Raw genomic sequence first — 25,207 nt, forward strand, 5'->3', positions numbered from 1 at the left:
GAGGAGGCGCTGCATATATATGAAACAGAAGTCTGCAGAGTGTGATTACATCTCACATCTTTCAATCATTACACTGATCTGGGTGTTGTTCACAGAAGAAGCACTGGTGTATCCATGCAATTGGACTAATTGTTGTGTGGATCTGTATATATACATTTTGGATTTTGAATCACTTGTATTATGGTTTTCACATTATCTTAGTTAATATTCAGCGCATAATACTATATATAATTTTGCACTATTCGTTTGACATACATCACTTATTGCTGCGTTTATTATTTGGTAATTTTTTTAATGTCATAATTTTTAAATATTTAATTAGCGCTGTAGTACTATTTTTATATATAATACAAATATGACAAGAGTTCCTTACTCTAAAGAAAAAACCCTCTGTTATACATTCTAAACCTTTCCTTATTCTACTAAAAATGCAAATTTCTTATCACTTAAGCTTTAAGTGCTCACTAAACAAAGATGGGTACAACACAGTAATTAAGGGAGACGTATATCGAAAGCGTTTTTGGCTATACTTTTCCTATGGATCACAGAAGTGCAGTTCGTTCTGCACTCTTGTGACTCCTTTTCAGCCGACAGTTGGCTAACATAACAGACCCAGTCTGAAAACAGTAGACCGGACCAGAAGCTGGCTCAGCCTCTCAGTTCGCCGATGAGAGGCTGAGCCAGCCGCTCCCACCCCCTCCACAGCCCAGTGCTCCAGTGAGCGCTGGAGGCGCAGAGCAGAGGGCTAACACCTTCCTCTGAGTTCACAGGAGCCAGAACTACAGAGGAAACATTGGCTATCCATGTACACCGACAGTATTGACTGTCAGGGTGCATTGAGAACAACACTGGGTGGTATACATTAACCACAATGTTGATTTACACCAAAACCACTGGGGACCAGCAAAATTGGACTACTGGTTGGTGACTACTGGGATACATTATATATCAGAAGTTGAGGTGGACGTGTGCACGGATTTATCCCACACTTTACCCAAGGTCCTTGTGGGCCTAACCTTAAAAAGTTTACTGGCATTCCAGAGTGCCCACTCACATACATGGGTTACTACAGTATGTAGAATGTATTTGTGCCATTAAAAATACAACATAAAAAGGCATATAAGCTTGGTAACAATAAAAAATATAAGCTATTTAGGGATTCTTGTTTGAGTCCTTTTTATTTATTTGCAGAGGAATAACATTTATCCTTCTTACTACATAATGGCCTTTATTTATGCCTCCTGTATGTTTGCATTCTAACTTTGGCACACTGTCAGGTTTATTTTACATTGCAGTGCAAAGGGCACAGACGTGCAGTGTGACGTTAATGTTCAGATTTCATCACTCCAGTGTTGCCAAACTAGTTGATTTGTGATTTTATAAATGTAGAGATTATTTTATTTGCAAGTTAAAGTAGAGCTGCACATTCCGTTAGACTTAGAGCTCTATACACAGATCTCGAGTTGTCGATCAAATTATAAATGGGCACCTTTCCTGATCTGCAAAACCTTCATAAAGCCTAAGGACAATTGAAGAAAAAAAGGTATGTATACACAAAAAAATAAAACTGAGTGAGGGAAGTAAAATGGCTCTAAATAAACTCAATTTGTATGCCACCAGCTTCATACAGGACCCATTCTGACGAAGCAGCAATTTTATGCATATGTTCTTGTCTGCTCATTATGATTCCAGCAGTTTAAAGGATCTCCCTGTTAGAAAAGAAATGTGCTCTTTGACATCATTCCAGGCAATAATATATGTCTGGAAAACATATGGGTTTTGGGATAACCGCTTGTTGGGCAGGCAGCCAGGAAAAAGAAACTAAGTCATCAGCTGTTGAGATGAATTGTTTTAAAGTTGACCCTTGCCTAAAGTCACTTACTTTGCCAAAAACCCATCATAAAAAATTGATAAAATGAAAAAGTCTTAACTAGAGATACGGGTACAATATATTACTAATAGATCCACCAACAGCTACTACATAAAAATATTTTGTTTTGTCTTTTATCTTTTTTAATACTGTGAGATGAGATGTAGTGGTGTACCTCACATATCTAGAAAGCAACGGGTAGCAGATAGGGATAAGCAGAGAAGTGAAATTCTGGTTCATTAGAAGTCCTTGTAAATGTGCATTTTCTTTCATGGTAAACATTTCTAATCTATTAAAAGCACCATGTCCCCTCGCTTTTCCTTAATGGTCTGATGCAAAATTATCAGGAGAAGGTAACAAAATGAGGAAATGTTATTAGAATTTTTAGGCATTGTGGGTTTGTGTTGACTGCTCTAACCCTGGTGCCCTAGGCACCATCCCACAAGTGCCAATGGTAAATACAGCACTGTTTATCCTCCAGAATAATGCTGACTTTCTTCTATACATATGGCAACCTGTATGTTATTTAGCATTTAGGCTGATCTTTTTGGGAGGGGGCAATGAAAACATGTCCTAAGACAACATTGGGTGCTGGTGGACCTTTCTACTAGGAATACATTAATATAATAATACAATATTAATAGCCTGGTAGGTATTGGGTTACTATTTTATTTTTGGATTAAATTGACATGCTGCCTTGCTAATCTTCTGCAAATGCTACTATGCTAACTCACTTGACTTACCTGGAACAAGTATGTAAATCCGGAAAGCAAAAAACAATTATAAATGGTATATGTCCAGTAGAGGATTTTTAAGGTAGATATATCTCTCAAAGAAATATCACTACATATACTGTATATGTAAATGGCCCCTACCGACTGCCCTGGGTGTATTTCTTTAAGGGGTGTTTATGAGCCCCACATGCTGACGGACCTGAGGGTATTTTACCCCTGTCTTTCTGTGTTCCATTCTAGAAACCCCCTCTCACGAGGAAGCACCAAGCGAAATGTGTTGAGATCTTCAACTCCTCCACAGCCAACATCTTGATCAATATATTATTGTGCTATATGTCCATTATTTTTTGAGGTCCGAGGAGGATCACCCTAAATGACCCTCTGATTTAATGTAAATACCTACTGTGGATGGGTTTTTAAGGGGTTGCTGACAGGGGTTGTTCATATACACTATGTGCATACTTTCTTTTTGAGTGGATTATTATTAGTTTTTTGTTTGGTTTGGTTTCTTTGGCTGTTAATATAGCCACTATGTTTAGTGGTTATGTCTTAATAAAACTTGTATTTTAAAGATATATCCGCTGTAAAGTGATTGTCATAGTTATTTTCTTTTTAAATAGCATGTTATACTTACCTGCTCAGAGCAGCCCAGAACATTTTCTGCACGGCCGTCCCCCCCGTCAGTGATTCTGACTCCTCCTGTGTTTCAAGTGCCCCCATAGCAAGCTACAGTTTGACTTGGACCTACCCTTCCTCATAGGATTTATTTGACAGCAGCAAGAGCCAAAAGAGTCCTGTGAGGTAAGAGAGAAAGAGCAGTGCTGCTGCTTTCAGGCACAACGCTGGATCGATATTGAGCTCAGGTAAGTATTCGGGGGGAGCTTATCCAGAGAATGCATTAAATTGATTGTAAAGTCAGTTTGTTTCCCTCCATGTTATACTTACCTGCTCTGTGCAGTGGTTTTGCACAGCGCGGCAAAGATCCTCCTCTTCTTGGGTCCCTCTTCGACTCTCCTGCCTCTCCCTCCTATCGAGTGCCCCCACAGCAAGCAGCTTGCTATGGAGGCACCCGAGCAGAGTCACAGCTTCCTGTGTCGATTCAGGCATGAAGCCCGAGTTTGGCACTGCCCCCTCTCTCTCCTGACTGTCTAAGTGACATTATTTGACCGTATCGGGATACAATGGCGCTGCTGCTGTGTCTCAACCAATCAGGTGAAGAGTCCTGGATGGGCGAGGAATTTGTAAACATGGCTGAAGAGAGATGTGGCTCAGGTGAGTAATAGGGGGTGCTGGGGGGCAGCTGCTGCACACAGAAAGTTTTTTTAACTTAATGCATAGAATGCATTAAGATAAAAAACCTCCTGGCTTTACAACCCCTTTAAGGTAAAAAAAAAAATTCTGCCTTTACAACCACTTTGCATGTCTGTGCAGCTGCATGGGGGTGGGAATCAGCAGGCTGTGTTGACGACCACCACCACCACCAACAACAACAACAACATTAACGCCGCCTGTGTGTCTTTCCGAATCAAAGTTATTTTTCACCATATTAAAGGAAGCCCGGCATTAACCCAATAAAATTGTATCTTGGTCCTACTGGACATACAGTATATATCATTGTTTTTATTACTTTAGGGATGTGGTGGTAAGAGCTTGTATACCCCTGGCATTTGCTGTATATATTAGGAAAGTCAATTTCAGAAAGCCTTATCAAAATGCTTGTTCTGGGTGTGTGATTCAAAGTACAGAGCCGATGGAATTGGCAGCGAACTTGCATTTGTAGAATGAGGAGTCGACAATGGCAGTCTCAATGTTTCTTTAAGGAAAGGTTTTTAAACACGGTAGAAACAATAAAGCAAAAAAAGAAGAAAGAACTTTGGGACGTATATACAGATATTTAGGTCCCCATAAATCAACCAAAATCATATCAGATATGGCCTAGCTAATTCACATTTCTTGTTCTAGAAACAAAATGTTAGGAATGTTAACCTCACCTTTTCTAAAAAATGTATGATCCAGAGAACGAAAAAGAAAAAAAAAAATTGGCAAGACCGGTGGTCTTTATCTGTAGGCATGTTGTTATTTTGTATTCTGGCCAAGTGACTCATGAGGGAAAACCCTGAGGTATATGTTTACATGTACAGTACTGTATTGCGTTTCCAACTCTCCCCCTGACTTTGTAACTTGCTGATCTCCAGGAATCTACTACATGGATATAATTTATGTGTACCTCCATTCTGATATGCCTGAAAATGAAGTAAGGGATGGCTAATGCATGCATAGTTAGCTGGCCTTGTATATCTCTCAGGGTCTCCAGTGGCGGGGACTGAATTTCCTGCACTGTCCCTGTTTCTGCCATTAGAAAGCCAAACACAAAAAAGGCCTGGAATATTTCACTCACAACTGTTCCCTGAGCAGCCGCTAATCACCTGGAACACACACAAATTTCTTATCCGTAGGCTGCTCATTCTGTTAGGCACTAAAGCAAAACAAGGAATAAACAAGGCTCTCCTGTCTCTTCTTGGCTTCATTGGGAAAACTGGAAACTGTTTATAAATGTTCTCTTTCTACATGATACCCTTGCAAAATGCAAAGGAAACTACGGTCACATAATATTTTATGTAAATGTGATTAGCTTAAAGTAGAACAAGCAAAGTAACAAAAAAAATAAAAAAATATCCCACAGTCTGTTAAAGTGGTTGTAAACCCTCTGATACTACTTGCACCTACAGGTAAGCCTACATTAAGGCTTACCGGTAGGTGCTTGCAATATCTCCTTAACCTACACGGTTAAGGAGATATTTGCAGAAAATCTGTCACTGATGTATACAGCGCATGTGCGCCGTAAACAACGACACAGGCGCACTGAGCGTGCCGGTTTTATCAATGGGATAATGGCGGAAACTCTCCCATGCGAGGGGATCGTGCCGGTCCCGCACGCATGAGCCGGAGTGACGTCATCGCCGCTCCGGCCAGTCACAGCGCCGGAGCGGCGATACACAGAAGGGACTCTTAGGCAACATGGCGGCGGAGGGGAACGAGGAGCGCTTTGGGGGCTTTGATCTCAGGTAAGTCATTCATAATGAGCTACTGTAGTATGCTATGCATACTAGCTCATTATGCCTTTCTCTTGCAGTTTTTTTTCAGAGAACAAAAAAGAGGGTTTACTTTCTCTTTAAAAGTATTACCAAAGCAGTTTTTGTTTTTGTGTTTCCCGTAACATAGGTTTATTACATGTTGTTTATAGCAGTAAATTAACAATTGGAGTAGCAGCGTTGTCAACCTATGGGCAGAATAGACATTCTACAGTGCTATCCACTGCCTTGTGGCAACCCCTATGTGATACTGAAAGTAAGTAGCGGTGCAGGGGGGCGCTAACGCGTTTCAAAGGAACAATCCTTTGTCAAAAACCACTGCACCTTCCTGGATCTCTAGTGGAAGCTGCAGGATCCTTGTTGCATGACTACTGATCTCAATTTGGATCTTGCTGAAATTCCAGACGGACATTTCTGAAAGCTGGAACTTGTAGTGCACTGAACTGGTCTGTGGATTCTTTTTACATTTGCTGGCCTAAGCAGGGTATACATAAATCCGAAAATTCAGCTGCTTCAGTAGGAACCTGGCGAATTTCAGTCTGTGTGTACCATGGTCTGTTCAACTGAAGCTGTTCTAACAACCAGCTTCTGTTGAATAGTCATGCTGGAAAACCAACATGCTGATCTGTGTATTCAGATGGGGATAGTCCCCGCTGTCAGAATACAAAGGCACAGTGGGAGAGATCCCTGCATCAACATTGCTTTGATGCTTAAACAAGAAAACAACGTGTATACCCAGCAGTGCTGATCCTGACCTCCCTGGGGCCCTAAGCAAAATGACATGGCACATTAAAGTTGAGAAGCGGGGGGAGGGGGTGTTCTGCTGTCGAAAATGACATCTTACATTAAAGTGCGGAGCAGGGGGTGCTGACTTCTTACCTCTTCTCCCATGCAGCCAGTGAGTTGAGAAGCAGTGTGAGGGGCCGTAAATGACTTCTCACCAGGCGGGGCCTCTAGTAATTTGTGGGGCCCTCCGCCGCTTTGCGGGGCCCTAAGCGGCTTGTATAGTGAGCCTATAGGGCGGATCGGCCTTGATACCCAGCATTCCTAGCATTTTGGCTGTAATTATGCTACCTTGCCTTGCTCTTTCTGGCAGAGTGATCTCCTGCCTGGCAGAAAAATTATAGTTTTTCACAGCATTGTAAGAGAAAGGGAGCTTCACAGGACGTGGGCGCAGGTAATTAAAACTACTGAACACCAGTGATGTGGTATATGGTGCTGGGCGGTAGTTATTGTGTTGGGGGTTATTGTGCATGGTGGGGCTTATTTTGCTGGATGTTATCATTTCTGGCCCTGAAACTTGCTTGGGGTTATTGCTACAAGTTATCATTGCTCTTCCTGACATTTGCTGAGGGTTAATTTCTGGCATTTACTGTTTATTTCTGTTTCTATTATAACATGTGATTCAAGGTCATAGATTTAGCGCCCCACTTAGACTCCCAGCAATTTTTTTTTTTTTCATTTGGAAAAAAGGTTCAAACCATATGAATAGAAGCTGATTTTTATAAGCACCTCCGATACTATTATAGGTTATCTCAACCCCTGTAACTCACTTAAGCTGGCCAGCTTGTCAAATAATCTAAATAACGGCATTAAAAATATAAAAATAATTTGTATAGTGAATGCTATAATTACAAGTATTTAACCACAGTTACCAGAATACAATGGGCTAGATTCATAAAGCCCGCCGTAAGTTTGTGCGGGCGTAGCGTATCTGAGATACGCTACGCCGCCGTAACTTAGTGAGGCTGGGGCTGGATTCACAAAGAACCTGCGCCCTACGTTACGGTGGCATAGCGTAAATCTCTCGGCGTAAGCCCGCCGAATTCAAATCGAGAAGAGGTGAGCGTGTTTTATGTAAATAAAACATAACCCCACGTAAATGACGTCTCTAACGAACGGCGCATGCGCCGTCCGTGAACGTATCCCAGTGCGCATGCTCCTAATCACGTTGCAAATAGTCAATGCTTTTGACGTGAACGTAATTTACGCAAAGCCCTATTTGCGAACGACTTACGCAAACGACGTAAAATTTTCAAAATTCGACGCGGGAACGACGTCCATGCTTAACCACTTAAGCCCCGGACCAATATGCAGCCTAAAGACCCAAGGTGTTTTTACAGTTCGGGACTGCGTCGCTTTAACAGACAATTGCGCGGTCGTGCGACGTGGCTCCCAAACAAAATTGGCGTCCTTTTTTCCCCACAAATAGAGCTTTCTTTTGGTGGTATTTGATCACATCTGCGGTTTTTAGTTTTTGCGCTATAAACAAAAATAGAGCGACAATTTTGAAAAAAAAGCAATATTTTTTACTTTTTGCTGTAATAAATATCCCCCAAAAACATATATAAAAACATTTTTTTTCCTCAGTTTAGGCCGATACGTATTCTTCTACCTATTTTTAGTAAAAAAAATCGCAATAAGCGTTTATCGATTGGTTTGCGCAAAATTTATAGTGTTTACAAAATAGGGGATAGTTTTATTGCATTTTTATTTTTTATTTTTGTTTTACTACTAATGGCGGCGATCAGCAATTTTTTTCGTGACTGCGACATTATGGCGGACATTTCGGACAATTTTGACACATTTTTGGGACCATTGTCATTTTCACAGCAAAAAATGCATTTAAATTGCATTCTTTATTGTGAAAATGACAGTTGCAGTTTGGGAGTTAACCACAGGTGGCGCTGTAGGAGTTAGGGTGCACCTAGTATGTGTTTACAACTGTTTGGGGGTGTGGCTGTAGGAATGACGTCATCGATCGTGTCTTCCCTATAAAGGGAATGACGCGATCGATGCGCCGCCATAGTGAAGGACGGGGAAGCCGTGTTTACACACGGCTCTCCTCGTTCTTCAGCTCCGGGGAGCGATCGCGACGGAGCGGCTATAAACAAATAGCCGCGCCGTGGTCCCGGATCGCTCCCCGAGCGGACCCGACCTCCGCATGTAGCGGGGGGGGTCCCGATCGGACCCCCCACCCGCTAATAGGCGAGGACGTACGTGTACGCCCATGTGCCTGTACGTGCCATATTGTGGACGTATATGTACATGCGGGGGTCGGGAAGTGGTTAACATTGGCTATGCCTCATATAGCAGGAGTAACGTTACGCCGGAAAAAGCCTTATGCAAACGACATAAAAAATCCACCGGGCGCACGTAAGTTTCTGAATCGGCGTATCCAGCTCATTTGCATATTCTACGCTGAAATCGACGGATGCGCCACCTAGCGGCCAGCGTAAATATGCAACTAAGATACGACGGCGTAAGAGACTTACGCCAGTCGGATCTTGGCCTAATTTCGGCATATCTTGCTTTCTGAATACAGTAAGAAGATACGCCGGCGCAGCTTTGAATTTACGCGGCGTATCAATAGATACGCCGGCGTAAATTCTTGCTGAATCTAGCCCAATATCTTCAGCTATAGTGCGCATTTAATGTAAATAGTTCTATAAATATATAAATGTTTTAAGGAAAAATATATATATTTATAATTTGTAAATAAATTAATAATAAACTTTTATTAGGTATAATCTGAACATATTCTGTATAAAGGGGGATCCATTTTTGCTTTCAAGTACTGCACAGTGATTTTGCTTTATAGTTTTTTATCTATAACGAGTGCTCAACTTGTGGCCATTGGGGCCCTCTGATGTGCCCCTCAAACCAGGGAAGTGCTTGCCCAGGGTCGACAGACAACACATACACTGTGCTTTTGCAATGGGCACATTAGCACCAAGAAAATAATTAACATATATTAGGCTGCTTTCACACTGATCCACGGGTGCAGCACAGTGCATCGTTGGGTTAGCTGCATTGAGCCATAGACTTTTCTTATATCCAGTGGGTTTAATGCATTTTCAGAAAGTGCACCACACCTGCAGGATATAATATAAGTCTATGGCAAAGCACAGCTAATCTGCAGGAAAGCCAAAGGTGCATTGCACTGCACTCGTGGTACGGGTAAACCACAGCGTACCAGTGTAAAAGCAGCCTTATAGGGGGTTCAGTACAGTAAGGGCTTGTTTAAATTTGCAGTTTAGGGGTGGTATATCCCCATAGTTGAGACATCCTTTTACCACACCCTCCAAACATTGGTGCAGAATCAGGGGTTGCAATGATGACCCTCCCCTATGCTCCAGGGAGTCCCTGCAGCCTCCCTGTCACATTCTGTTTAACATTTAGACAGGAAAGGTAGCAGGGGCATATACAGGAACTCCATTTCCTTCCTGCAACCTCTGAAAGCCGGCTGCAGGAGGAAAATGTTCATTATTCTATTCAAAATTCAAAATTTGGAGCCATTAATTTCATTGTGGTGTGCGATTGGTTACCGTGGCCCCTGCTCTTCAAAAGGTTGAAAACTCTTACACTATAGCTTCCCTTTTTATTGCCTTTAATAAAGTAAACCTGACACAGAAATTATTTGTAGATCCTGAGAAAAAGTCATCTGACTGTATATAGAAATCCATCCTGTTCCTGCTCAGATTGCCAAGACCCTGAAACTGAGCTGCAGCACGTGGCCAAGACCATACGGCCTTCTAACAGGATAGAACAGGCCTCGCCATGGTCGACCAAAGAAGTTGAGTGCACATGCTCAGCATCACATCCAGAGGTTGTCTTTGGGAAATAGTGGTATGAGTGCTGCCAGCATTGCTGCAGAGGTTGAAGGGGGGGGGGAGAGTCAGCCTGTCAGTTCTCAGACCATACGCCGCACACTGCATCAAGTTGGTCTGCATGGCTGTCATCCCAGAAGAAAGCCTCTTCTAAAGATGATGCACAAGAAAGCGCACAGTTTGCTGAAGACAAGCAGACTAAGGACATAGATTACTGGAACCATGTCTTGTGGTCTGATGAGACCAAGATAAACTTATTTGGTTCAGATGGTGTCAAGCCTGTGTGGTGGCAAACAGGTGAGGAGTACAAAGACAAGTGTGTCTTGCCTACAGTCAAGCATGGTGGTGGGAGTGTCATGGTCTGGGGCTGCATGAGTGCTGCTGGCACTGGGGAGCTACAGTTCATTGAGGGAACCATGAATGCCAACATGTACTGTGACATACTGAAGCAGACCATGATTCTATCCCTTCGGAGACTTGGCAGAAGGGCAATATTCCAACGTAATAACGACCCCATACACACCTCCAAGATGACCACTGCCTTGCTAAAGAAGCTGAGGGTAAGGCTGGATTCACACCTATGCATTTTTTGTGCATTTTGCAGATTTGCACTACAGTCCATTTACCATGGTTTCCTATGGAACACGTTCTGTAGTGCAAATTTGCAAAATGCAAAAAGCACTAAATGCATAGGTGTGAATCCAGCCTAAAGGTGATGGACTGGCCAAGCATGTCTTCAGACCAGTGTTAATTTTGGCAGAAATTTAGTTTAAGTCTTATGCCGCGTACACACGACCGTTTTTCATGACAAGAAAAATGCAATTTTTTTAATTGGTCGTGAAAAATGGTCGTGTGTAGGCTCCAGAGCATTTTTCTCGACAAGAAAGATGGCCGTTAAAAATGTAGAACCTAGGCACATCTCATTGGCGCATTCGGTGTACCCAGCTGAGTGCCGCTATTTCTGGTGTGCCAGATAAACGTGAAGGTTAATTAGCAGTGCAACTGGCTGTAGTTGCAATGCCAGTCCCCTTCCTACATGAAAAAAGAATGAATGAAAGGCAATTCGAAAGCGCCGCAACACAAGCGCTTTTAACCCCTTCTTGGTTAAAAGCGCCCCGCTAGCGGCCGAAAAGGGCCTAAAGCCCAACTGGTCAGATGTAAAATGCACAAATTGATAAAGCTCTGTGTTCATAATTGCACCCTTAAAAGTAAATTTTTAAGTGCAAGCACGGCAGGTGCCTGAACTTGAATTGGTATCAGCCTCTTGCTTGATTAAAAAAAAAAAAAAAAAAAAAATGTAGAACCTGCTCTATTTTTTCTCATCATTTTTCATGTCGTGAAAAACGATCGTGTGTACGCTTTAATGTGAGGGAAAAAACGTGCATGCTCAGAAGCAAGTTATGAGACAGGGAAATTAGCATAAGCAGCCCAAAGGGTGGCGCCATTCAAATGGAACTTCCCTTTTATAATGCCGTTGTACGTGTTGTACGTCACCGCGCATTTTTTTCACGATCGTGTGTATGCAAGGCAGGCTTGAGAGGAATCACGTTGAGAAAAACTTCGTTTTTTTCCATGACATGAATAAAGGTCGCGTGTACGCGGCATTAGTCTTAGAACTGAAATGGCATTTTAGTTTTAGTCCCAATGTAGTCTTCTGCAATTGTTTTAGTTTTAGTCGTATTTAGTCATCTAAAATCGAATGGGTGTAGTTAAATTGTAATGCATTATTTAAGCATTTCTCAAAAATTTCCAAACTCATTATATACTGCTGGAGTGAAAAATCAAATATGTTAATATTTATGTTATTGAGGTATGAACATGTACTACAGACTTTTGATGTCAAATTTCAATTTAGTCTCAGGCCCCATACACACGAGAGAATTTATCCGCGGATACGGTCCAGCGGACCGTTTCCACGGATAAATCCTCTCAAAGATTTCCGCAGATTTCTATGCGATGGAGTGTACTCACCATCGCATTGAAATCCACGCGGAAATCCTCTGGCGATGACGTGTCGCGCCGTCGCCGTAATTATGACGCGGCGACGGGCGCGACGCTGTCATATAAGGAATTCCACGCATGCGTCAAATCATTACGACGCGTGCGGGGAATCCCTTTGGACGGATGGATCCGGTGAGTCTGTACAGACGAGCGGATCCATCCGTGGGATCCGATTCCAGCGGATAGATATTCTGTGCATGTCGACAAATATTTATCTGCTGGAATTCGGAAATATCCGCGGATAAATATCCGCCGGAGTGTACACATAGAATCTATCCGCTGAAACCCATTCGATGGGATTTATCTGCGGATAGATTCTATGGTGTGTACGGGGCCTTAGTCTTTTGACTAAAATGGCATTTTGGTTTTAGTCCCATTTTAGTCTTTTGACTAAAATGCCATTTTAGTTTTAGTCGTATTTTAGTCATCTCAATTGTTTTAGTTTTAGTCGACTAAAATGGTATTAAGTTAATCAACTAAAATGTTCTAGTTGGTTTTAGTCTACGAAATTAACACTGCTCCAGACCTAAACCCTATTGAGCATCTGTGGGGCATCCTCAAATGGAAGGTGGAGGAGTGCAAGGTCTCTAACATCCACCAGCTCTGTGATGTCATCGTATAGGAGTGGAAGAGAACTTCAGTGACATCCTGTGAAGCTCTGGTGAACTCCATACCCATGATGGTTAAGACAGTGCTGGAAAATAATGGTGGCCACACAAAATATTGATACTTTGAGCCCAATTTGGAAATTTTCACTTAGGGGTGTACTCACTTTTGTTGCCAGCGGTTTAGACATTAATGGCTGTTGAGTTATTTTGAGGGGACAGCAAATTTACACTGTTATACAAGCTGCACACTCACTACTTTACATTGTAGCAAAGTGTAATTTATTCAGTGTTATCACATGAATAATAAGATATAATAAAATATTTACAAAAATGTGAGGGGTGTACTCACTTTTGTGAGATACTGTATATATATCATTTTTTTGTTTGGGGATTTTACTTTTACAGGTATAATACTAGTACCATTTCCTTTCACCGCCCTCTCTTCTCTTTCCTCTCTTTTTCCTTACCAGGGATTGATTCAAAGTAACATCTTACCAGCGGCGCTTAGACGCTCACTTTACAGTGGGCATTTGGCGCCTAACTAATCTCAAAATCAATCAAGCAATTAATAATCAAAATTTACATGTAATTTTTTATACATATTTTAATAGATTTTTCATTAATTGAATATTCTTTGAATGTGTTTTGTTATATGTTTACTAACTGTATTCTCTGCTTAGAATATGCAACCTATTACCCACACACATGCATAAGCAGCTTGGATTTGCTTATTTTTTTATAATCACCATTTGAATAAATAAAATTCAATTTTTATAGGTGATTGCAGGATATTTACCCATATTACAAGCTTGTCCACTAAGTGCATACAGCTGCTGTTGATATGCCCACTCTTCATCATTGGCAGAAGATATGATGAGCAGTCTTCTTCTCCAGCGGAATCTATAAAAAAGAAAACAAGTTCATTTTCTATGCACTAAATCTATAATTCTATATCATTAATTTTTGCCAGGGAAGAAAAAGCATCATTATTAGGTTTTATAAAATATATAATATATAATAAAAATGTTGAGATGTTAAGACATTACATTTCTAGGATTACAATATTACCATTACCATTACCATAATTGGTACTAAGATTTTTAGTTTTTTGTGGGGAGGTTAAATTTGAAATTCGACGCGGGAACGACGGCCATACTTTAACATGGGCTGTCTATTGTTACACCACCTAAATAGCAGCTGTAACTTTGCGACGGGAAAAGCAGACTAGCGACGACGTAAGAGAATGCGACGAACGCGCGTACCTTCGTGGATTGCCGTAAACAGCTAATTAGCATACCCGACGAGGAAAACTACACAAACTCCACCCAGCGGGCGCCGAAGTATTGCATCCTAAGATCCGGATCTTAGCCAAATGCCGTTGTATCTTTGTTTGAGAATTCCAAATAAAGATACGACGCGGGAAATTTGAAAGTACGCCTGAGTATCAGCAGATACTCCGGCGTACTTTTTCTATGAATCTGGCCCTTATTTTCTATTTATCTTACATATTTTTTTGGACCAATTTAGACATTTCTTTTACACAATCCATTTTTTGCGCATAGTAGTGCAGGGGATCAGACACTTCTTATTTGAAAAATACCTGTTGATCTGATAAATTTTCAATTGAGCTCCAAAGTTTCTGTTGCAGGCTGACAATATAGGGCCAGATCCACAAACGAATTACACCGGCGTATCTATCGATACGCCGCGTAATTTCAAAGTTCCAGCGTCGTATCTTTGTTTTGTATCCACAAAATAAGATACGACGGAATGAGGGATCGACCTGACAGGCATACGTCTTAGTACGCCGTCGGATCTTAGGTGCATTTTTCCCGGCGGCAGCTAGGTGGTGTTTCCGTTGAATTCCGCGTTGAGTATGCAAATTAGCTAGATACGGCGATCCACGAACGTACGTCCGGCCGGCGCATTTTTTTACGTCGTTTGCGTTCGGCTTTTTACGGCGTATAGTTACCCCTGCTCTTATGAGGCGTTCTCAATGTTAAGTATGGCCATCGTTCCCGCGTCGAAATTTGAATTTTTTACATTGTTTGCGGAACTCATTCGCGAATAGGGATTTGCGTAGAATGACGTCACCGTCGTAAGCATTGGCTTGTTCCGGTTTAATTTCGAGCATGCGCACTGGGATACCCTCACGGACGGCGCATGCGCCGTTAAAAACTTTGTTTACATCGGGTCACGACGTATGTACATAAACCACGCCCCCATCACATTGATTTGAATTGCACGCCCTTACGCCGCCAAAGATACACTACGCCGCCGTAACTTACGGCGCGCATTCTTTGAGAATTAAAAAAAAAAGTAAGTTACGGCGGCGTAGTGTATCTTAGATACGATACGCCCGGCGGAAATATGCACCGATGTATGTGGATCTGCCCCATAGTGTCTTTTCTAAACTGAAAACACAACAAATGGTGTCAGCTCTGCCCAGTTGTCTTTTGCTAACTTACAAGATCCTTCCTTTTTTCCTCATCTCCACAACACAGAGGGCAGATTGTTTTGCAGTCCAAAGTAAGAACTAGGAGGGATGATTAGACCCAGTGAGATAAAACAGTTTAAAAATAATGAAGGATGCCATTTTTTTTCTGATAGGATCAACTGGTATTTTTTTTTTTGTGCACTTATCAAACAAATAAAATAAAATGCTTTAAATTGTATATATAACACACCAAAAGAGAGCAAATAAGATCAGATCAGATCCCCCCCCCCCTTCAGTGCCACATTTGGCACCTTTCAGGGGGAGATGGGAGCAGATACCTGTCAAATCCAGGTATCTGCTCCCACTTCTGGGCATAGATTTGTGCGGTGAACTACGCAATGTCAGGCCCCTCCCCCCGCTGTCTTCTGGGAGACACACACGTCCCAGAAGACAGCAGGGACCATTCAGATCGCGCAACCTGACACGGGCATGTGCAGTAGAAAAACAGGCTGTGAAGCCGCAAGATTTCACTTCCTGTTTCCCTTAGTAAGGATGCCGGTACCTGCAACTGGAGCCAATGGACAGGTCAGCTTCAGGTGAGGACATCGCAGGTTCCCTGAACAGGTAAGTGTCCTTATATTAAAAGACAGCAGCTGCAGTATTTGTAGACTAGAGCTGGGCGATTTTTCCCCCTAAAAAAAATCTGTGATTTTTTTTATAAAAAACTCAATTTACGATTCGAATCAAGTTTTTTTTTGATGGACACCGCGCCGGTCCTGAGGAGCTGCAGGCATGAGTTTTTAGGCGAGGCCGTGGCTTCAGCCTAGTCAGGGCCGAAGCCTAAAAACTCCTGCCTGCAGCTCCTCAGGATCGGCGTGGTGCCAGCGCCGCTCCTGGGGGGAAAAAACGATTTTTGTCAAAATCTGAATCGATTTGACCTACCAACTCGATTTTTTAATCAAATCGTTTTTTGCACAGCCCTACTGCTGACTTAAAAAAACTAAATCCCCAGCCGGAACTTCCCTATAAGCCTAGTACACATTATTATTTAATTTTTTCCATTCAGCCCGCTGGGAAAAAATTTGAAGATCTCGGGAGGACCAGCTGTACTAACTTGGGAGTACCTGCAGAGAGGTTTCGTTCTGACAGGGGGACGACCCCCCCCCCCCACCAGAATACACCGGTCAGTACTCTCAGCCATTGGCTGAGAGAGAGAACTGATCGGATGAAAATCAGCAGACCTTTTTTGATCATGCCCCTTCGGCAGAACTTGGCCAAATGATTGGCTTTTGTTGGATCGGCTGCAGGGTTGGCTTCTGTACACATGGGCCGAATGTCAGCCGGTTCAATAGTAATTCAGCCAGTTCAATTGTGTACGGGACTTTAGGGTTTACATACACCTTTAACATTTTGTCAATTCTTTGTGTATCAGTACTGCTTGCACATTAAAGAAAGAAGTACATTTCAAAAGCTTGTCCTAAAAAATGAACTGTTATGCCGCGTACACACGATCGGTTAAACCGATGAGAATGGTCTGATGGACCATTTTCATCAGTCAAAACCGATCGTGTGTGGGCGCCATCGGTTAGTTAACCATCGGTTAAAAAAAAGGCAACTTGTTTTAAAATTAACCGATGGATTCCTAACCGATAGGACAAAACCGATCGTTAGTAGGCACGACCATCGGTTAAAAATCCGGGCATGCTCAGAATCAAGTCGACGCATGCTTGGAAGCATTGAACTTTGTTTTTTTCAGCACGTCATTGTGTTTTATGTCACCGCGTTCTGACACGATCGTTTTTTTACCGATGGTGTGTAGGCGCGACGGACCATCAGTCAGGTTCATCGGTTAACCGATGAAAACGGTCCATCGGTCCGTTCTCATCGGATGGACTGATCGCGTGTACGCGGCATTAGTACAAATAGAAAAGGATTACATAAAGTACTAATTTGTGCTGTTACAAATGCACTACACGTGTTTTTGCATCTTTATCTGAATATCTGGATATCTTTGAAAATGAATACTAATTTAAACCGGCACACCGGTAATGAATTTAAAAATCTATAGATATTTATTTGTAGAAAAATATATAAAAAAATATACATTCATAAATAACAATATAATAATCGTCAAACTATGGCCCCGACAGGTACTAAAGTCACACTTCCACAACATTGTAATAGTATAGGTACAGAGGTGGCTCTAGGCTTTGTGAGGTCTTAGGCAAACCCTGACATGGGGCCCTACTCACGCCCATGATGGGAAAAATAATTCAAGGACAAGAGCCTATTCCCCACAACCCTGGCTGGTGGTTGTGGGGTCTGCGGGCAGGGGGCTTATCGCAATCTAAAAGACCCCTTTAACAAGGTGGCCTCCAGATCCTGGTGTCACCTGGTGAACCCGCCCGCTTGTGACGTCATTGACTGAGGGCATTCTGGGTCTTTGACATCACAAGGGGTGGGGTCACCAATATTCACTGGTTGTTAGGGACGCTGGCGGCTCTGCTCCTGAGTCAGGGCTCTTAACGATGCCTGAGCACAGCAGCGTTAAGGTTCCCTGTCCCTCAAAACTGGGTTAATGCATTGGGTAAGTTAGGCGGCCGAGAACCCCCTGTGAGCGCGAGGCCTTAGGCGAGCGCCTAATTTGCCTAATTAAAGAGCCGCCTCTGTATAGGTATACTCAGATTATGAGGAATACATAACCAACAAGCAATAATGATACATATGGGGTGTGTAGCCTTGAACAGGGGTCCAATATGCAGGATTTTTATTCTTGCTCTAGATATCTTTGACTGATAAGAATATATTTTGTGTGTTGCATGTGTATAAGGTTTTGTGTCAATCCCCTGCTGTCTAAGTTCTACTTGGTCCACATACCTGTAATGCAGTAATACTTTTTATATGCCCACAAACCAAATTATTTCCTATGGAGAGGAGCATAACATTCCTTACATTTTTGTAAGAGAAAATTGCTTTTCTATCTACTTTATCGGTAGCTTTCCAACAAGCACTGAAGCAATAAAATCTTTCTTCTGTATATTTCAATACCGGCTTTGAAAGCAGTTCACTTGCAAATTAAGTTTACTGTAAAAATATGAATAGCAAAAATATAATTCCTTTTGGATGATGGAAGTTTTTTTTTTTTTCTTCAAATCTATTGAAGTAACAGACATGAGTTATGTGACATACTGGGAGATCAAATCCTGCTCAAAGGCTGAAATCACTCTATCCAAAAGACTCCAGCAGAAAAACATATTAAAGCGTATTTCACTGCAGAAAAATGCTATGTGGCTGCAGAGGGAAAAAAAATCACATCTTTTGTTAATTGTTCTAAAGTCATCCTTTTTAACGATATGGTTATTAAAGTAAATTATTGCTCAATCTAATGAGTTTTCATTACTTACTCTCCACCTCATCTCATCTTACGGTGCTATAGTGCAAATGGTTATGCGTGGTACACTATTAAAAGATAAAATGACCATTTAAAGAATTTTAGCCTGCCTAAACTTGCAAAAATTCAATTTTGGAAAAATAAAACACTTCTGTTTCTTGCAATACTGCTAACGGATACATACTGTAAATTGCATTCTATCTCAAAATTGGAGTAAGATCTTAAAGGGAAGTTCCACCCACAATTTCACTTTTTAAATATAAATACCCCTGTAATACACAAGCTTAATGTAGTCTAGTAAAGTTAGTCTGTAAACTAAGGTCCGTTTTGTTAGGTTGTTACAGCATTTAGTTCGTTTATAATCTAGAAATAGACCGTGGTCATCTTAAGTGTGGGCATCATGAAGCCAGACTGTATGACTTCCTGGATTTCAGCCTTGCAGATCTCGCACATGCTCAGTGCTACACAAGCGATGTAATAGGTTTCAGTCAGGTTTCCATAGCAACGGGAGTGTCAGAGGAAGTTTCAGCCCCTTCTCTATGCACATAGGATATTTGCAAGGACTACTGGGATACATGATGCCTATCCCAGAAACCCTTGCGAATAGCCTTGTGACTTAATAGCCTAGGCTAATAAGGAGGAGGAAGTAATGAAGGACTACAAAATAAAGGTATTTACAAGCAACAAAATAAATAAAAATTGTCCATTCTGAACACTATGAGATTAGGGCATGCAGCACAGACAAACATAAAAAAAATGGGTGGAACTCCACTTTAAAGTGAAGCTGTGACCAACCTGTGAGCATTCACATATTTATATATTCTTAACAATCAGTAAATTAGCTTCAAACACATTCCCACTGACCTCTATAGCTGCAGACACTGTGGAACAATTCATACTAAAGGAAGCAGTGAAGTTGTTTAGGTTGGGTCTCAGCAATCTGCTCTGCTTTATTTTATTCATTTCTGCTCTGTGTTTAACCACTTTCCGACCACCGCATGCAAATGTACGTCGACAACATGGCATGGGCAGTCAAATGGACGTACCTGTACGTCCCTTTAAATTTGCCGCCCAGCGGGCGCGCGCGCGCCCGCCGCGTGCCTTGTGAGTGTGCTCGTGGGTCCCAGGGACTCGATGTTCGTAAACAGCCCACGATTGCGGTTGACAAAGGCAGAACAGGGGGATGCCTTTGTAAACAAGGCATTCCCCTATTCTGCCTAGTGACATGTCACTGATGGCTGTTCCCCCGTGATCGGGAACGGTCATCAGTGATGTGTCACTCGTAGCCACACCCCCTAACAGTAAAAATCACTCCCTAGTACTGACTTAACCCCTTCAGCGCCACCTAGTGGTTAACCCCTTTACTGCCAGTATAATTTTTACAGTAATTAGTGCATTTGTATAGCACTGATCGCTGTAAAAATGACAATGGTCCCAAAAATGTGTCAAAAGTGTCCGATGTGTCCGCCATAAAGTCGCAGTCACAATAAAAATCACAGATCACGGCCATAACTAGTAAAAAAAAAAAAATAATAAAAATGCCATAAAGCTATCCCCTATTTTGTAGATGCTATAACTTTTGTGCAAACCAATCAATAAACGCTTATTGCGATTTTTTTAACAAAAATATGTAGAAGAATAAACTGAGAAAAAAAATGTTTTCTTATATATTTTTGGAGAATATTTATTATGTAAAAAGTAAAAAATATTGCATTTGTTTCAAAATTGTCGCTCTATTTTTGTTTATAGCCCAATTTGCACAATTGTCAGTTAAAGTGACGCAGTGCCGAATCGCAAAAAGTGGCTTGGTCTTTGGCCAGCGAAATGGTCCGGGGCTGAAGCGGTTAAATTAGTAATTAGAAGGCTTTTATGTTTACCTTTGATACATCTTATTGTGTATACTTGTCTTTGAATGTACTATTTAGAGGCCTCTCCCCATTTTTGCATTTGCATTGAAAAATGTTAAAAAAAAAATATTGCCCAAAAAGGCCTGTAGGATGTTACTACCGGGAGGGGGGGTGCAGAGTGAGCTGAAATTGAAAGACATTAATGCAAAGTTTACATTGACGCTTTGCAGTATTTCCTCAGTCTTTCAGTTTGAGTAACACTGGATATCATTGAACCTGGAAAACTGAGAACTTCCTGTAGTGAAAATGACAGCACCAGAAAATTAATCTGGAGTTGGATTTTAACACATCCTTATTTCCTAAATCTTTCTGAGGCCCCGTACACACGGACGGATAATCCGCTGAAAACGGTCCGCTGGACCGTTTTCAGCGGACATGTCCGCCCGGAGATTTCTGTCTGACGGTTGTACACACCTTCAGACTGAAATCCGTGCGTAAAGTGGGCGGCCTTGCAGTTCAAAGCTTCCACGCATGCGTCGAATCAGTACGACGCATGCGAGGGATGGCGGTCGGTCGGACGTGTCCGGTGAGTCTGTACAGACGACCGAACACGTCCGACGGACAGGTTTCCAGCGGATAGATTTCTTAGCATTCTAAGAAATTTTGATCCGCTGGAAACTGGTTGATCTGCCGGACAATTGTCCGGTCGGGCCTACACACGACCGGATCTATCCGCTGAAACTAGTCCGTCGATCCAGTCGTGTGTACGGGGCCTGAGGCTGTGATATGTGTGGCAGTATAGCACGTGTATATATCCTGTTTCCCCGAAAATAAGCCCTACCTCGAAAATAGGACCTAGTGTTATTTTCGGCAAATGCTGCAATATAAGCCCCACCCCGAAAATAAGCCCTAGTTAAAGTTGTTGTAAAAACAGAACGTAAGTCGCACCCACGTATAAAAAGGGTGTTCAAACCACACATGTTAGGTATCGCTGCGATCATTAGAGAGTGAGAGCAACAATTCTAGCACTAGACCTCCTCTTTAACTCAAAACTGGTAACCTGTTAACATTTTTAAACGTTGCGTATGATGATTTTTAAGGGTAAATGTTTGTTGCTATTCCACAAGCGGGCGCAATTTTCAAGCATGACTTGCTGGGTATCAATTTACTTGGCATAACATTATCTATCACAATATAGAAAAAGGTTTGGCTAACTTAACTGTTGTCTTATTTTGTATGTAAAAAAAAAAAAAAAAATCCCCAAAAAATGTGCTTGTAAGACCTCTGCGCAAACACAGTGTGACATAAAGTATTGTAACAACTGACATGTTATTCTCTAGGGTGTCTGAAAAAAATAGATATAACGTTTGGGGGGTTCTAAGTAATTTTCTAGCAAAAAAATTAATTTAAAACTTGTAAACACCAAGTCTGAAAAAAAGGCGTGGTCCTTAAGTGGTTAAAAGAGAATAATGGCCAAATGTCTCTTATAGCTCACAGGAATGCAATTATTTTGCTCCAAGCTCTGGAAGGATCCTGACCATATTGGTGAGATTCACCCAGCTGCCTAATTGACAGCTGCGCCTGCCCCCTCCCCAGCCTAAGGCCCCTTTCAGACGTCCGCTCCGCTCGTCCGTTCATTACAAGTCCGTTTACGGACTTGTAATGAATCCCTATGTGATCGCGTCCGTTAGCGGATGGAGCATCCGCTAATGTCCGCGACCATCCGCGTCCGTCGGGATCCGCTTTTGTGAACGGAAGAAACCCTATTTTTCTTCCGTCCGGCGGAACGGATCGGATGCAGACGGACAGACGGTCCGTCTGCATCCGATCCCCCATAGGGGAGAGCGGAGCAGAGACAGGGCGGTCTCTGCACTGTGTGCGGGGACCGCCCTATCCGGCGACAGCTCAGCGGGCATGACGGAGGATCCCCGCTGAGCTTTGGCTGACACACGGAGCGGACACAGAAACGGTCCACTCCGTGTGAAAGGACCCTAACACTACAGTGAGCTCTGGAAAGACAGAGTGGAGATCGGCGACTGACCGTTACTGCTCTATGCTCAAAGTACATCAGAACTGAGTAATCCGAGTTCAGGTGATTACTCAGTTCTTGGGCTTAGAGCCGATATGGGACCGCTGATGATTTACACATTTCAACATACAAGTAAGATGATGTCTAATGCTTATGTGTTTGCCAGAATGAGTGTGCAGAAAGAAAGAGCCAGATTTGGTCACTTGTAAGCTGGACGTTTCTAAGAAACTATACAGTATTTGTCTTTTTATAATTAGAAAGGCTATCATGCTTTGCAAAATACAAGAGCCCTGGTTGTATTTGTATTGTATTGTATTTTGATAGTAATAATACTACTAATATTTTCATTAAACTATTTTAAAAAGGTTATAAAACATATTTCACAAACTAGTAAAGTTGAAGGAAAAATACTATGGGGCAGATCCACAAAAGAATTACGGCGGCGTATCTATTGATACGCCGGCGTAATTTTAAATTTCCTGCGTCGTATCTTTGTTTTGTATCTACAAAACAAGATACGACGGCATCTGGGATCGATCCGACAGGCGTACGTCTTAGTACGCCGTCGGACCTTAGGTGCATTTTTTCCGCCGGCAGCTAGGTGCCGTTTCCGTCGAATTCCGCGTCGAGTATGCAAATTAGCTAGTAACGGCGATCCACGAACGTACGTCCGGCCGGCGCATATTTTTACGTCGTTTGCGTTCGGCTTTTTCCGGCGTATAGTTAAAGCTGCTATATGGTGGCGTACTCAATGTTAAGTATGGCCGTCGTTCCCGCGTCAAAATTTAAATTTTTTACGTCGTTTGTGTAAGTCGTTCGCGAATAGGGATTTGCGTGGAATGACGTCACCGTCGGAAGCATTGGCTTGTTCCGGTTTAATTTAACGTATTTACATAAAACACGCCCCCATCACAGCCATTTAAATTCCGCGCCCTTACGCCGACAAATATACACTACGCCACCGTAACTTACGGCGCAAATTCTTTGAGGATTAGAAAAAAAAAGTTACGGCGGAGTAGTGTATCTTAGATATGCTGCGCCCGGCGGAGAGAAACGCCGAGGTACGTGGATCTGCCCCTATGAGTTTTGATTTTTTCTTTTACAAGGTACCGTATTTATTCGAGTATAACGCGCAAAATTTTATACCAAAAAAAGAAATCAAAGTTTGGGTGCGCGTTATAAACGAGGACTGGGGTGGGGTGGCAGTGGCGGCCGGTCCATTGAGGGCGCAGGCGAATTGTGAGTTCGCACTGCGCCTTTTCCAGGCTGCAGCCGCTCACTGTACGCGAGGGTGAAGAAAAAAAAAACGTCCCCACGTCGCGTACAGTGGGTGGCCCGAACTGGGGGTGAGAATTCTTATTATCCGCTGTATGGTCGCCACTTCATTTCCTCGCCTCGCCCACACGTTACGGTAAGCATTGCTTATGTACAATTCAGTGTTTTGCGTACCGTAATTCAGTGTTCTTCATATTTTAATTGATATACTGGTACCCGTAAGATGGAAACTCAGAGTATCAAGAGAAAACGTTCTGCATATGACGCTTCATTCAAGCTCAAAGTTGTTGATCATGCTGAAATTCACGGAAATCGAGCAGCTAGCCGAGAATTCACTGTACTCACTGTTTTGTCAATTACAATGATTTTATACCGATTTTTAATCGAAAATTAGGGGTGCGCATTATACACGTGTGCGCGTTATACTCGAATACGGTAGTTTATTAACAGATCTAAACGTATCATATATCCAGAATGCAACAAAACTTTTTCCTTAAGGACAAAAAATAAGTGAGGTAATCAAACACTGATCGAGGAAGTGGGAACACTTATTATGAATGTATGATTGATAAGTGCTTGGGCCAGTAGATTTTGTTTCATAACTATTAAGTCTTTGAAACTTTCAGGGATGTTTCTCAACCCTTGTGATATCAAGACCCCGCCCCCCCCTGTACTAGAACAGTATACAACTGAATAGTTTGCATGTGGCTTTAAAATCACGGTACGTCAACGAAGGCCAAAAAAGCTTCGGCCATACTTCACTAAAATGTCAGGCCCCGTACACACGACCGAGTTTCTCGGCAGAATTCAGCCAGAAACTCGATCGGAGCTGGATTCTGCCGAGAAACTCGGTCGTGTGTACACTTTTCAGCGAGGAAGCCGACGAGGAACTCGTCGGGCCGAATAGAGAACATGTTCTCTATTTCCTCGTTGTTCAATGAGGAAAGTCGGCCCGCCGAGATCCTCGGCGGCTTCAACACTGAACTTGACGAGGAACTCGATGTGTTTGGCACGTCGAGTTCCTCGGACGTGTGTACGGGGCCTCAGAGTTAGCCAAGATGGCATGCTCAGGCTGTGTTGTTACGCGACGGGAGCGCTCGTTCTGGTAAAACTAGCGTGAATACCCTGGTATTTGAGGTTGTACACCAACATAATATTTTTTACTTTTTGCTATAATAAATATCCCCCAAAAATATGCTGCAAGAATAAAGATGTTATACAACACATACAGAGATTTGCCATCAGAATACATGGATCAAGAGGCTAAAATCGTCTCCGCAAATTCCTGTGATCTGCCTTGGTTAGATATAACC

At 42.3% G+C, this 25,207-nt stretch overlaps 1 protein-coding gene and 1 non-coding gene across 2 annotated transcripts in view; one reads left to right on the forward strand and one right to left on the reverse strand.

Annotated features, from left to right (window-relative positions):
• CCDC80 (coiled-coil domain containing 80) overlaps positions 1–25,207 on the reverse strand; it is a 149,690-nt gene that overhangs the window by 16,915 nt on the left and 107,568 nt on the right. The window contains exon 6 of the mRNA XM_040338054.1: positions 13,712–13,815. Within this exon, the coding sequence (XP_040193988.1) occupies positions 13,712–13,815 (104 nt within the window). The remainder of the gene's footprint in view (positions 1–13,711; positions 13,816–25,207) is intronic.
• On the forward strand, positions 11,218–11,346 carry LOC120929790. The gene has a single exon (XR_005747489.1). It is a non-coding gene; the product is annotated as a small nucleolar RNA SNORA19 (small nucleolar RNA).

This window comes from Rana temporaria, chromosome 2, assembly GCF_905171775.1.
Source record: "Rana temporaria chromosome 2, aRanTem1.1, whole genome shotgun sequence".
Classification (NCBI taxonomy): Eukaryota; Metazoa; Chordata; class Amphibia; order Anura; family Ranidae; genus Rana; species Rana temporaria.